At 42.3% G+C, this 13758-nt stretch overlaps 2 protein-coding genes across 2 annotated transcripts; both read left to right on the forward strand.

The window, feature by feature from the left end:
* Positions 1-1435: 1435 nt before the first annotated feature.
* On the forward strand, positions 1436-5299 carry LOC115074254 (olfactory receptor class A-like protein 1). Its single transcript, XM_029573554.1, has 2 exons — positions 1436-2242; positions 5231-5299. The coding sequence occupies exons 1-2, from the start codon at positions 1436-1438 to the stop codon at positions 5297-5299; spliced, it is 876 nt and encodes a 291-aa protein (XP_029429414.1).
* A 4432-nt stretch (positions 5300-9731) lies between these two features.
* On the forward strand, positions 9732-13531 carry LOC115074255 (olfactory receptor class A-like protein 1). The gene is made up of 2 exons (XM_029573555.1): positions 9732-10538; positions 13523-13531. The coding sequence occupies exons 1-2, from the start codon at positions 9732-9734 to the stop codon at positions 13529-13531; spliced, it is 816 nt and encodes a 271-aa protein (XP_029429415.1).
* Positions 13532-13758: the final 227 nt, after the last annotated feature.

The raw sequence follows: 13758 nt of genomic DNA on the forward strand, positions 1-13758 counted from the left end.
AGCCACTTCTGAGGTGCATAAGCCAGCAGCAGAATAGAGAGAAGTTTCTAAGAGACACAAGACCCAAGGAGTAGCCCAGTTATTACCAGTCAGAGAGGGATCAGAAACAGCGATAATAAGACATTGTATTAAATTATCATGACAACAATTAGGATTGACTCTAATGTGAATTCTTTTAAAATTGAATAATGTTCTGTTTATAATCTCTTTTCTTCTCGCTGTTTTTCATTCTAATAAATGTGTAAAATTATTTAATTAGACACAATATTAATAAGCAGTGGCTTTGGGAGCTCATTTATTGGAGCCGTTCTGTGTTCACAGAGGATTCTTAGACGAAAATTAAAACGCATAATGCAAGTGGCATTGGGGTTAGGGTAGCAGAGAAGTCTTGAGAGCGTCACCACTGCCAATCAGATTATCTTCTCTTTACTGAACTCTCGCTGGTATCTGCATCCTTCTGCTCTGCTTCTGTCCATAGATTTCACAGGCTGGGTGACAAATTGTTGTTCTCCATTTACAATAAAGGACTGATTTTATCTCAGAAGAATAATAAATACAGCTAGGCATGCAGAAATTAGTTCCTCCAGCTTTTTTTGGATAGCTCCCTAGGACGCAGTGCCCATCCTGCTCACACCCAAGAGAAGCAGAGTCTCGGCGGGCCACGAGCAGCCCTCTGTGTGTGTGTGACTGAGAGGGATTGTGTGTGTATAAGAGAGCAATGGAGTTAGTGAGGAAGGAGGAGGAAGCCTGTGAAAAGGTGCGTGTATGAATGAGACAAGGAACCTAAGTGTGTGTATGAGAGGGGGTCTGTCCAAGTGAATAAGGTCGTGGCCGGAGCAGGGGTCTGGACCGGGGGAGGGGGGCAGGCGCAAGGCAGAAAGTTTGCCTAGGGTGCCTAATACCCTTGCACTGGTCCTGCCTGCCTTTACCAGGTCAGGTCAAGGATAGATTTGTGCTTTTCCTGCCCCTAGGCACTGTTGTTGTCTGGTGCCTTCTTAAGGGACCAGATGGAAAAACCAGGGCAAGCTGAGACGAGGACAGGCAAAAATCTGGGAGGTAAAACTGAACTAGAAGGAGGAGAAACAAAAATCGTAAATGCAATCAGCATTCTAGGAAAATAAAACAAGCACGGATCTGACTTAAAGCCTAATGTAAGGTATTTCACATCAGTGAAGCTGGCTCATTGATTCCCATTCACTTATTATATTGTCATGAATAGCTGGAACCACATGCAATGTACATTATTAATTATTAGTATATACATTTTTGTCTCATCAATCCAAATTTTCTTTTCTTTTCATACTTTGTTATAAAAGGTTAGGGACAGGAAAGCATTACTATACTCAATCAACTTCCCATGTTTTTTCTCTTTTTAAAACTATTTCTAGGCTAGAAATGATCTCTGCTGCCTTTCAGTACTAGACCTCAGAAGACCATGGATTTGAGCTACGCCGTTAAGGTTATCTTTCTGCTCTTACAGACGACTATTGGTACTCTGGCTAACGCCTTTATCCCCATGGCTCATGCCTATACCACCTGCACTGAGAAGAATCTCAAACCAATAGACACAATTTTGTGCCACCTGGCCATTGCAAACTTGGTGAGGCTTTTACCAAGGGGACCACCAGAGATAATGAAAGAGTTTGGATTAAGAAACATCCTGGATGATGACGGATGTAAGTTTGTGCATTATATTACTAGGGCGGCCCGTGGAGTTTCCATATGTGTGACCAGTCTCCTGAGTGTATATCAGGCCATCACTCTCACTCCCGCTACTGCTCGTTGGTGTTTTCTAAAATCCAGATTACAGAAAGATATCATCCTTCACATTGTAAGTTTTTGGCTATTTAATATGTTGTTATACATTACATTTGCCATGCAATTATTTGCTCCAAGAAATGGTACCATCCCAGCATTCGCTTATAACCTGGGAATATGCTATACAAATAGAGTTGAACAGAACTTTTATTACTTTACTATGTGTATGATATTTGGCCATGATATTTTCTTTGTGGGACTCATGCTCATTAGCAGTGTTTATATTTTATATGTTTTGAAGAGACATAGAAAGCAGGTGCAGTATATTCGCAGCACAAGCCAGAACCCAAAAGACACAGTGGAGACAAAAGCAGCCAAGAGCGTCATCAAGCTGGTTACCCTCTATGTCTTTTTTTACGGAGTTGACACTTGCATCATGGCTTACACATCCATTATGACATCCTTTCCTTCCCTCATCGCTGAGGTCAGAATATTAATTTCCTCCTGCTATCCTTTACTTAGTCCCTTTTTAATAATTAGTTTTAACATCAAAATGTATAGAAAACTTATATTTCCCCACAGGGGACAAAGCTCTAGGCAGCTCACATGAAAACCAAATAAATCAAGAACAGAGCTGCAGCTGACAAGGCTCATGCTACAGCCTATTGAGAGCTGGATTCTACAATGATCTAATAATATTAAAGCTGCAGATCAACGGCCACGTGTAGCGAGTAGGAATCGCCCTAATGCAAGCTGATTATCTTGACTGGCAATGCATTCCAAAAGACTGGACCAGCAATAGAGAAAGCACACTCCCTGGTCTAGGATAGTTGCATGGCCATAACAGATGGAATAACAAGCTGCTTAGCCTGTGAAGAACCCAACTTATGTGTCTGAGGAGGGTTTGTGTTTCTATTTCTTGTTTAAGCACACTTTTGCTTTGTGTTTCCGAGATGTTTGCTTTTTTTATATCATATTTGTAAATGGCTTCTTAGACATGATTAATAAATGTAAATAAAATCTGAAATTTTTTAGATTATTTTGTCTATCTTCTTATATTCTCGTATTCTTTTACACTGACATTTCTTTTGGTACAGCTCACACTACCGCTTCCACTCATCTCTGGCTGGCTTACCATTCATTTGTTCCCAGGACACAGGTCCCTTCTTTACACGTGAACATAAGATCTTAAGTCACTTGTACAGCAGCAAGTTTGCACAGTACTGCTGTGAGTCCAATAAAAGTTATCACAGCCCTGCAGCGAATCCATAAGGACATGGTGTAACCCTATCTTCCTTCCTGGAAGCTCTGACACTCAGTTATGCGAGGTGCTAGAATTATGCTCTTAGGTCATCCAACACCAGACATGGCTGCAAGCTCATTTCCTACATATAATACATACTCTTTACCAATAATATCCTCAGAGCAGTGAGCATACTGAGCTGTAAAGCACCCACGGATCTTGTTCGGATGAAAGGCCCTATAGGTCTCTAGGATATCTTTAGAAGAGACACAATGTATGTGCATTCCTTGTCCCAATGTGGGCAAATTGTGTTACATAGTGGCACTCACTCAGAGTGACCGCTAGCTGTGGGGCAGGAGTGACTGGGAATTACGTCTGCCTCTGGAAGACCCACAGACCTGTGATGGGGTAAGGGCAAAGGTCAGGGGAGGGTCAGAGAGGTCTTGGCAGTTGGGGGGGGGAGCTTTATTTAAGTCAGTTTGTTTGGTTTTGGATAAATGAAGCACACAGAAACAAAATAGCATAAAAGAAAAAGGAACAAGGGAACATTTTTCTGGAGCTCATCCCTCTTAACTTTCCCACCAGGCTTCCTGGTCTCTAGCTTCCAGCACTTGTAACCCCTGCTTAGGGCGGCCCCTCTATACCATGAGGCCCATAAAATAAATTATAACTCTTCTGGGGCCTGATCCACCTGCCAGCTCTCGCACAAGTCTTTTTTCCCCAGGGCCTGTGACCTTTGTTGGAGGGGAAGAGGGGACGTTTCCATTAGGGGCCTGGAATGACAGGGGTGACCCTGGGAGAGGTGTGAATGCTGTCAGTGCCAATAACACGCAGGAGACTGTGTTTGAGTGTCCAAAGGAAAAACCTTTCTGAAGGTGACTCAGGTGACAGACAGCTCATAGCCCCTGGGTTACAGGCCTGCCTCCTACTGCCAGGACAAGAGACTTGGATGATTGAGGTTCCTGGGGGGGGGGGGGGGGGGCAGGAAAAACCCCTCCAGTGCTCGCTGTACATCTCAATTTGGTCTTACTCACAGTTTTCCAGACGTCTCAGTCTCTCTCTCTTCAGATCCCTAAATATGAGGGATCACACAGGAAAACACAGCACTCGATATTCCCTTCACAGGGTACAAAGGGGGCAGCCAAACTCTTCCTCCCAGTACTTGCAAGCAAAACTCTCATCCCAAAAACTGAGTCCAGAAATCACCTTTGTCCTCCAGGAGGTTGCAGGAAGCAGGTCTTCCCTATCCTAGACCCTCTAAGAAACGTTCTCCTTGTGACCTCTCTCCAGGCAACACCCAGGGGTCTCGCAGCTTGTTACAAAGAAAAATCTCAAAACCCAAATGACAGCCCTGGAGGCGAACCCGGAAGGGCAGCTTCTCAGGACACCAAACAGGGCTTGCCTGAATCCCAGAGGAAGGCCCAAAAATCCAGCACAGGAAAGACTTCCTGCACCTCCTCTAACTTCAAAACTGCACTACACCCAGAGCTCTCATGAAAGAGCTGCTTTTATTTCCTCAGAAGGGCACCGTCCCGGCACCCTCAAAGGCACCTCCCTACAATCCCCACCTCTCTGTCCCTAGCTACAAGAGTTAAACTAAGGGCAGGATTCATAATGAACCCGGTGGGTCACTGCACACCTCTGTGAAGAGAGGCCACATCCTCCCCTCTCCAGTGATGCCACCTCCATACAAACCCCCTCTTCCGTGAATGGTGCGCTATCTACTCTTCTTTCATCTGAACACTTGGCAACTATCAGCAGTTGTTCTCCAAGGTCTTCTTCAGCAAACGCTGAACACAAGTATTTATCTATCATTCCTGCTCCACGCTGTGTCACCTTTCTATTTTACAGTTCCACCTCTGACCTTTCTCTGACTAACCAGAAAAGAAATATTGTCTCCTCGCTTTATCCCTTTAGCAATATTTTCTTCTGCACATGCATTTACATTTTACATTTACTAACTCATAAAGGTCAAGGAGATGAATATATTAAAACATACATAAATATTACAACAGCTTGACAAGAACTTAAAAAACTGAATAAAACAAAACATAATAAACTAAAATATAATACCATCATAAAAACCAGAGTTAACAAAAATAAAAAAGGTAAAATTAAATTAAAAATAACTAAAGCTGAACAAATAGGTCTTAAGGAGTTCCTTAAAAGTTTTGACTGAGTCACACATGCTTTTGCAGCCTGATTTGTTTTTTTTTTTGTCTCTTCCAGCATTACCAATTACTTGTTCTTGTACCATTGCCAATTACGGTACTTGTTCTTGTATCTCTGATCGATTGATTATGATTATCATTAATTTAATTATTAGTTCTTAATTTTGTTCTTAATTTGTTCTTAATTGATTTATTATGTACACCTGATTTCGTTCTCATATTGACTGTAAAGCTTGTTGCTGATTTACTGTTTATTGTGAACCGAGGTGATGTTATTAACGTGCCGCGGTATATAAAAAATTCCGAAATAAATAAGTAAATAAATAAATAAATAAATATTTTCCCTTTGTTCATCGTTTTGAGATCCCCTGTACTCTGAATGCTGATCTTTTGACATTTATTTTTTAGTCACCTCTTTGGAGAATCATATTAGTTTCCTTTTCATTTATAGTAGGGATTTACAGCCCAAAAAAAATTAGTTTTGCTTTGTTGTTTTGTTTCTGGAGGATATTTGTTTTTTGTTTATTCATTTTAATGTTTATTTCAGTTCAGTACAATTCCCTAACCAAAATAAACTTTTTAAAAAACGGGAGCTATCCAGGTCCCCTCAGATCCCCCTCCCAACTCCTGGAAATGGGCCGGAGCGGAAAATCTCTGCAGTCCCCATTTGCTCCTTCCGTGGGGGTCCTGAAGGAGCAGGAATGATCACCACTTCTCCTGACCTGCCACATCTTTAATAATGGTGCCCACCTTGAGACCAGCACTAAAGTGAGGTCAGAAAGGCACCAATCTTGTGGCTGACCAGCATCATTTCCTTGTATGCCCATATGTTTATACAGCTATACAAGAAAATGGCTCGGGTGGCTAGCTGGCTGGCCCTGAGACCAGATCTCATTCCTGGCCTAGTTTCAATTAATATATCCAGGTTTTCTGTCTGGTTACTCGAGAAGATGCACACCAACCTGCCCATCCCTAATTTCTATAGATATGCAAATTTGCATATGAATTATAATAATGTCAAGCCATAGACCACCATTACAGGTGAGCCAAACAAAGCATGTCTGCCTCTGGGATATTAGAAATATTTTATAGTTACAGGAGTTTATTTATTGTACACACTTGGGAACGACTCTACAAATGCAATTAATGAAACATAAAATTCAGCACTTAACACTGCAAAATCAGGTGCTCTCCTGGGTTTGGGAGTGCTAATCCCTATCCCATAAATATCACTATTCTCTGAATAGGTAGGAGTGCTCTTTAGGATTTAGGTTTTACATTTTAATTACAAACTGTGGGACCAAGTGGTGATCCCTCAGGGCTGGAGGCACAAACTTAGTCTGATTCCAGCCTTTCTTAGAACACTTTATCTTTATTTGCCATTTTAACACATACACATTAGTAGACTGCCTTTACCTTCAGGACAGTGTACTCCAATTATTCAGTTTAATACTGCTTTCCTCAGTACTCACACAGCTTCCTTACAGCTCAGTGTTTGGACAGCAATATTCTACAGGAGCTGCCTTCCTCCTGGAGACCTGGGCCTGGTCTGACTATCCCCACCTGGTTCCCAGCTCTTATTCCTCCCCTACTGGGTCCCTCCCATAAAGATTTCTCTCAGAAGGGGAATCAAGGGGGACCAGAAACACTGCCTGGTCCCACACCGGATTAAGAGGAAAAATAGGAGCACTGCCTCACAGTCGCCCTTTCTAAATCTGAGTTCAAGACAAGCTACAATTTAGATACTGCAGGTTTTTCCCTGCCCAAGAGGACGTACAATAAGTTGTACCTAATAAGGTGGGGATTGTCTGGATCCTCCGTAAAGGGGCAAACCCTTAAACTGTTTATTTGTTGGTGATGGGGAGAGATGGGGGCAGGAGATAAGATCTCCTATTAAGTAACTGTAGAATTCAATCAAACAGAGGAAAATTATTCCCCCAGTGTTGTCCCCCGCCCCCCCCTTCCGACCCCTGGAATTTTCTCTGTTCTAAGCAGCACACTCCCAGAATGAACAATATTTCAGCCAAACTAAGTCCTTTCATATCCGTGCTATCTGTATGCAATCCAAATATCTGAATGTCCTTTCTGAAGGACAGAGCCTCAGTCTATATCTATTGCCAGATCAGAGCCTAAAATATTATAAGGATGCCAGGTTTGACTCTGCTTCAACTCCTAGAATAATGAATGCTAATGCACATACACTCTCTCATTCCTGCCCTAGTTTCAATCAATATTCCCAGGTCTTCTATCTGGTTAGTGACAGCAGGTGCTAACTCCTTCACTATATCCTTACAAGCCTATTCATGTTAATCAAATACCATATTATGTCACATTCTTTGTACACTAAAACTCATCTGCCACCATTCTGCCCAATTGGCCACAGGAGATGCGAGTCCATCAAGAAGAAAGTTCCACATCAACCTGCCCGTCTCTAATCCATCTGTACTATTATGAACTTTTGTATATGAATTATAATAATGCTGGGTCCTAGACCATCATAAAAGGTAAATAACTCATCTACCTCTGGGACATTACAGATAGTTTGCAGTTACTGGAAATTATTTACTGTACATGCTCGGGAAATTCTGTAAAAGTGCAATTAATGAAATACAAAATTTGGCACAAACAGGAGCTCTCCGGGGAAATTTCCAAAAGTACAAATACACTTCCAGGTTTATGCATTATTAGTGGCGAACCTCCAGGGCCTGAAGGGTAACAAGAAAGGCAGAAGAGGTCCCTGCTTCAGGTAAGGCTGGATCCTATCGATTCTGCACATCTCTCTGATCTCAGTGGGGATGGCATGATTGCAGGGGAAGGCGTTAGCCATGATCAGTGACCCAGCTCACTTCCTAGCTCTGACCTTCAGACTGATTTGTATGTGATCTTGCTTCTCCCTATATTCCATTCCTGAGATTTTTATGCAGTCATTTGGCATTTCAAGGGTAAAAGCTCAAATATTTTATACCCCAGAAGAGGCACCAAAGATTGTTAGAAAGTGTCATGAATTCTTTGTGGTTGGGTAGGGTCATCATTTGGCCTTTTAAGCAATATTGTAACTTCCATCCTTCTTCTGAATGAGATTCTAATAATATTTGTGATACAAAATGTCAAGAGCAGAGATGTAGCCACTTCTGAGGTGCATAAGCCAGCAGCAGAATAGAGAGAAGTTTCTAAGAGACACAAGACCCAAGGAGTAGCCCAGTTATTACCAGTCAGAGAGGGATCAGAAACAGCGATAATAAGACATTGTATTAAATTATCATGACAACAATTAGGATTGACTCTAATGTGAATTCTTTTAAAATTGAATAATGTTCTGTTTATAATCTCTTTTCTTCTCGCTGTTTTTCATTCTAATAAATGTGTAAAATTATTTAATTAGACACAATATTAATAAGCAGTGGCTTTGGGAGCTCATTTATTGGAGCCGTTCTGTGTTCACAGAGGATTCTTAGACGAAAATTAAAACGCATAATGCAAGTGGCATTGGGGTTAGGGTAGCAGAGAAGTCTTGAGAGCGTCACCACTGCCAATCAGATTATCTTCTCTTTACTGAACTCTCGCTGGTATCTGCATCCTTCTGCTCTGCTTCTGTCCATAGATTTCACAGGCTGGGTGACAAATTGTTGTTCTCCATTTACAATAAAGGACTGATTTTATCTCAGAAGAATAATAAATACAGCTAGGCATGCAGAAATTAGTTCCTCCAGCTTTTTTTGGATAGCTCCCTAGGACGCAGTGCCCATCCTGCTCACACCCAAGAGAAGCAGAGTCTCGGCGGGCCACGAGCAGCCCTCTGTGTGTGTGTGACTGAGAGGGATTGTGTGTGTATAAGAGAGCAATGGAGTTAGTGAGGAAGGAGGAGGAAGCCTGTGAAAAGGTGCGTGTATGAATGAGACAAGGAACCTAAGTGTGTGTATGAGAGGGGGTCTGTCCAAGTGAATAAGGTCGTGGCCGGAGCAGGGGTCTGGACCGGGGGAGGGGGGCAGGCGCAAGGCAAAAAGTTTGCCTAGGGTGCCTAATACCCTTGCACTGGTCCTGCCTGCCTTTACCAGGTCAGGTCAAGGATAGATTTGTGCTTTTCCTGCCCCTAGGCACTGTTGTTGTCTGGTGCCTTCTTAAGGGACCAGATGGAAAAACCAGGGCAAGCTGAGACGAGGACAGGCAAAAATCTGGGAGGTAAAACTGAACTAGAAGGAGGAGAAACAAAAATCGTAAATGCAATCAGCATTCTAGGAAAATAAAACAAGCACGGATCTGACTTAAAGCCTAATGTAAGGTATTTCACATCAGTGAAGCTGGCTCAATGATTCCCATTCACTTATTATATTGTCATGAATAGCTGGAACCACATGCAATGTACATTATTAATTATTAGTATATACATTTTTGTCTCATCAATCCAAATTTTCTTTTCTTTTCATACTTTGTTATAAAAGGTTAGGGACAGGAAAGCATTACTATACTCAATCAACTTCCCATGTTCTTTTCTCTTTTTAAAACTATTTCTAGGCTAGAAATGATCTCTGCTGCCTTTCAGTACTAGACCTCAGCAGACCATGGATTTGAGCTACTCCATTAAGGTTATCTTTCTGCTCTTACAGACGACTATTGGTACTCTGGCTAACGCCTTTATCCCCATGGCTTACGCCTATACCACCTGCACTGAGAAGAATCTCAAACCAATAGACACAATTTTGTGCCACCTGGCCATTGCAAACTTGGTGAGGCTTTTACCAAGGGGACCACCAGAGATAATGAAAGAGTTTGGATTAAGAAACATCCTGGATGATGACGGATGTAAGTTTGTGCTTTATATTACTAGGGCAGCCCGTGGAGTTTCCATATGTATGACCAGTCTCCTGAGTGTATATCAGGCCATCACTCTCACTCCCGCTACTGCTCGTTGGTGTTTTCTAAAATCCAGATTACAGAAAGATATCATGCTTCACATTGTAAGTTTTTGGCTATTTAATATGTTGTTATACATTACATTTGCCATGCAATTATTTGCTCCAAGAAATGGTACCATCCCAGCATTCGCTTATAACCTGGGAATATGCTATACAAATAGAGTTGAACAGAAGCTTTATTACTTAACTATGTGTATGATATTTGGCCATGATATTTTCTTTGTGGGACTCATGCTCATTAGCAGTGTTTATATTTTATATGTTTTGAAGAGACATAGAAAGCAGGTGCAGTATATTCGCAGCTCGAGCCAGAACCCAAAAGACACGGTGGAGACAAAAGCAGCCAAGAGTGTCATCAAGCTGGTTACCCTCTATGTCTTTTTTTACGGAGTTGACACTTGCATCATGGTTTACACATCCATTATGACATCCTTCCCTTCCCTCATCACTGAGGTCAGAGTATTAATTTCCTCCTGCTATCCTTTACTTAGTCCCTTTTTAATAATTAGTTTTAACATCAAAATGTATAGAAAACTTATATTTCCCCTCAGGGGACAAAGCTCTAGGCAGCTCACATAAAAACCAAATAAATCAAGAACAGAGCTGCAGCTGACAAGGATCTTGCTACAGCCTATTGAGAGCTGGATTCTACAATGATCTAATACTATTAAAGCTGCAGATCAACGGCCACGTGTAGCGAGTAGGAGTCGCCCTAATGCAAGCTGATTATCTTGACTGGCAATGCATTCCCAAAGACTGGACCAGCAATAGAGAAAGCACACTTCCTGGTCTAGGATAGTTGCATGGCCATAACAGATGGAATAACGAGCTGCTTAGCCTGTGAGGAACCCAATTTATGTGTCTGAGGAGGGTTTGTGTTTCTATTTCTTGTTTAAGCACTCTTTTGCTTTGTGTTTCCGAGATGTTTGTTTTTTTTATATCATATTTGTAAACGGCTTCTTAGACATGATTAATAAATGTAAATAAAATCTGAAATTTTTTTAGATTGTTTTGTCTATCTTCTTATATTCTCGTATTCTTTTACACTAACATTTCTTTTGCTACAGCTCACACTACCGCTTCCACTAATCTCTGGCTGGCTTACCATTCATTTGTTCCCAGGACACAGGTCCCTTCTTTACACGTGAACATAAGATCTTAAGTCACATGTACAGCAGCAAGTTTGCACAGTTCTGCTGTGAGTCCAATAAAAGTTATCACAACCCTGCAGCGAATCCATAAGGACATGGTGTAACCCTATCTTCCTTCCTGGAAGCTCTGACACTCAGTTATGCGAGGTGCTTGAATTATGCTCTTAGGTCATCCAACCCCAGACATGGCTGCAAGCTGATTTCCTAAATATCATACATACTCTTTACCAATAATATGCTCAGAGCAGTGAGCATGCTGAGCTGTAAAGCACCCACGGACCTTGTTCGGATGAAAGGCCCTATAGGTCTCTAGGATATCTTTAGAAGAGACACAATGTATCCCAATGTGGGCAAATTGTGTTACATAGTGGCACTCACTCAGAGTGACCGCTAGCTGTGGGGCAGGAGTGACTGGGAATTACGTCTGCCTCTGGAAGACCCACAGACCTGTGATGGGGTAAGGGCAAAGGTCAGGGGAGGGTCAGAGAGGTCTTGGCAGTTGGGGGGGGGGGGAGCATTATTTAAGTCAGTTTGTTTCATTTTGGATAAATGAAGCACACAGAAACAAAATAGCATAAAAGAAAAAGGAACAAGGGAACATTTTTCTGGAGCTCATCCCTCTTAACTTTCCCACCAGGCTTCCTGGTCTCTAGCTTCCAGCACTTGTAACCCCTGCTTAGGGCGGCCCCTCTATACCATGAGGCCCATAAAATAAATTATAACTCTTCTGGGGCCTGATCCACCTGCCAGCTCTCGCACAAGTCTTTTTTCCCCAGGGCCTGTGACCTTTGTTGGAGGGGAAGAGGGGACGTTTCCATTAGGGGCCTGGAATGACAGGGGTGACCCTGGGAGAGGTGTGAATGCTGTCGGTGCCAATAACACACAGGAGACTGTGTTTGAGTGTCCAAAGGAAAAACCTTTCTGAAGGTGACTCAGGTGACAGACAGCTCATAGCCCCTGGGTTACAGGCCTTCCTCCTACTGCCAGGACAAGAGACTTGGATGATTGAGGTTCCCGGGCGGGGGGGGGGGGGGGGGGGTGGGCAGGAAAAACCCCTCCAGTGCTCGCTGTACATCTCAATTTGGTCTTACTCACAGTTTTCCAGACGTCTCAGTCTCTCTCTCTTCAGATCCCTAAATATGAGGGATCACACAGGAAAACACAGCACTCGATATTCCCTTCACAGGGTACAAAGGGGGCAGCCAAACTCTTCCTCCCAGTACTTGCAAGCAAAACTCTCTTCCCAAAAACTGAGTCCAGAAATCACCTTTGTCCTCCAGGAGGTTGCAGGAAGCAGGTCTTCCCTATCCTAGGCCCTCCAGGAAACGTTCTCCTTGTGACCTCTCTCCAGGCAACACCCAGGGGTCTCGCAGCTTGTTACAAAGAAAAATCTCAAAACCCAAATGACAGCCCTGGAGGCGAACCCGGAAGGGCAGCTTCTCAGGACACCAAACAGGGCTTGCCTGAATCCCAGAGGAAGGCCCAAACGTCCAGCGCAGGAAAAACTTCCTGCACCTCCTCTAACTTCAAAACTGCACTACACCCAGAGCTCTCATGAAAGAGCTGCTTTTATTTCTTCAGAAGGGCACCGTCCCAGCACCCTCAAAGGCACCTCCCTACAATCCCCACCTCTCTGTCCCTAGCTACAAGAGTTAAACTAAGGGCAGGATTCATAATGAACCCGGTGGGTCACTCCACACCTCTGTGAAGAGAGGCCACATCCTCCCCTCTCCAGTGATGCCACCTCCATACAAACCCCCTCTTCTGTGAATGGTGTGCTATCTACTCTTCTTTCATCTGAACACTTGGCAACTATCAGCAGTTGTTCTCCAAGGTCTTCTTCAGCAAACGCTGAACACAAGTATTTATCTATCATTCCTGCTCCACGCTGTGTCACCTTTCTATTTTACAGTTCCACCTCTGACCTTTCTCTGACTAACCAGAAAAGAAATAGTCTCCTCGCTTATCCCTTTAGCAATATTTTCTTCTGCACATGCATTTACATTTTACATTTACTAACTCATAAAGGTCAAGGAGATGAACATATTAAAACATACATAAATATTACAACAGCTTGACAAGAACTTAAAAAACTGAATAAAACAAAACATAATAAACTAAAATATAATACCATCATAAAAACCAGAGTTAACAAAAATAAAAAAGGTAAAATTAAATTAAAAATAACTAAAGCTGAACAAATAGGTCTTAAGGAGTTCCTTAAAAGTTTTGACTGAGTCACTCATGCTTTTGCAGCCTGATTTGGTTTTTTTTTGTCTCTTCCAGCATTACTAAATATTTTCCCTTTGTTCATCTTTTTGAGATCCCCTGTACTCTGAATGCTGATCTTTTGACACTTATTTTTTAGTCACCTCTTTGGAGAATCATAATAGTTTCCTTTTCATTTATAGTAGGGATGTACAGCCCAAAAAAAATTAGTTTTGCTTTGTTGTTTTGTTTCTGGGGATATTTGTTTTTTGTTTATTCATTTTAATGTTTATTTCAGTTCAGTACAATTCCCT

The sequence above is a fragment of the Rhinatrema bivittatum genome, chromosome 12 (genome assembly GCF_901001135.1).
Source record: "Rhinatrema bivittatum chromosome 12, aRhiBiv1.1, whole genome shotgun sequence".
Taxonomy (NCBI): Eukaryota; Metazoa; Chordata; class Amphibia; order Gymnophiona; family Rhinatrematidae; genus Rhinatrema; species Rhinatrema bivittatum.

What these genes read in the sequence shown, in the direction of transcription:
- LOC115074254 (XM_029573554.1), top strand. Translation starts at nt 1,436, where the DNA reads ATGGATTTGAGCTACGCCGTTAAGGTTATCTTTCTGCTCTTACAGACG. An exon ending in TTCCTTCCCTCATCGCTGAG is followed by an intron (nt 2,243 to 5,230) that starts GTCAGAATATTA and finishes TGTCTCTTCCAG; the next exon opens with CATTACCAATTACTTGTTCT.
- LOC115074255 (XM_029573555.1), top strand. Translation starts at nt 9,732, where the DNA reads ATGGATTTGAGCTACTCCATTAAGGTTATCTTTCTGCTCTTACAGACG.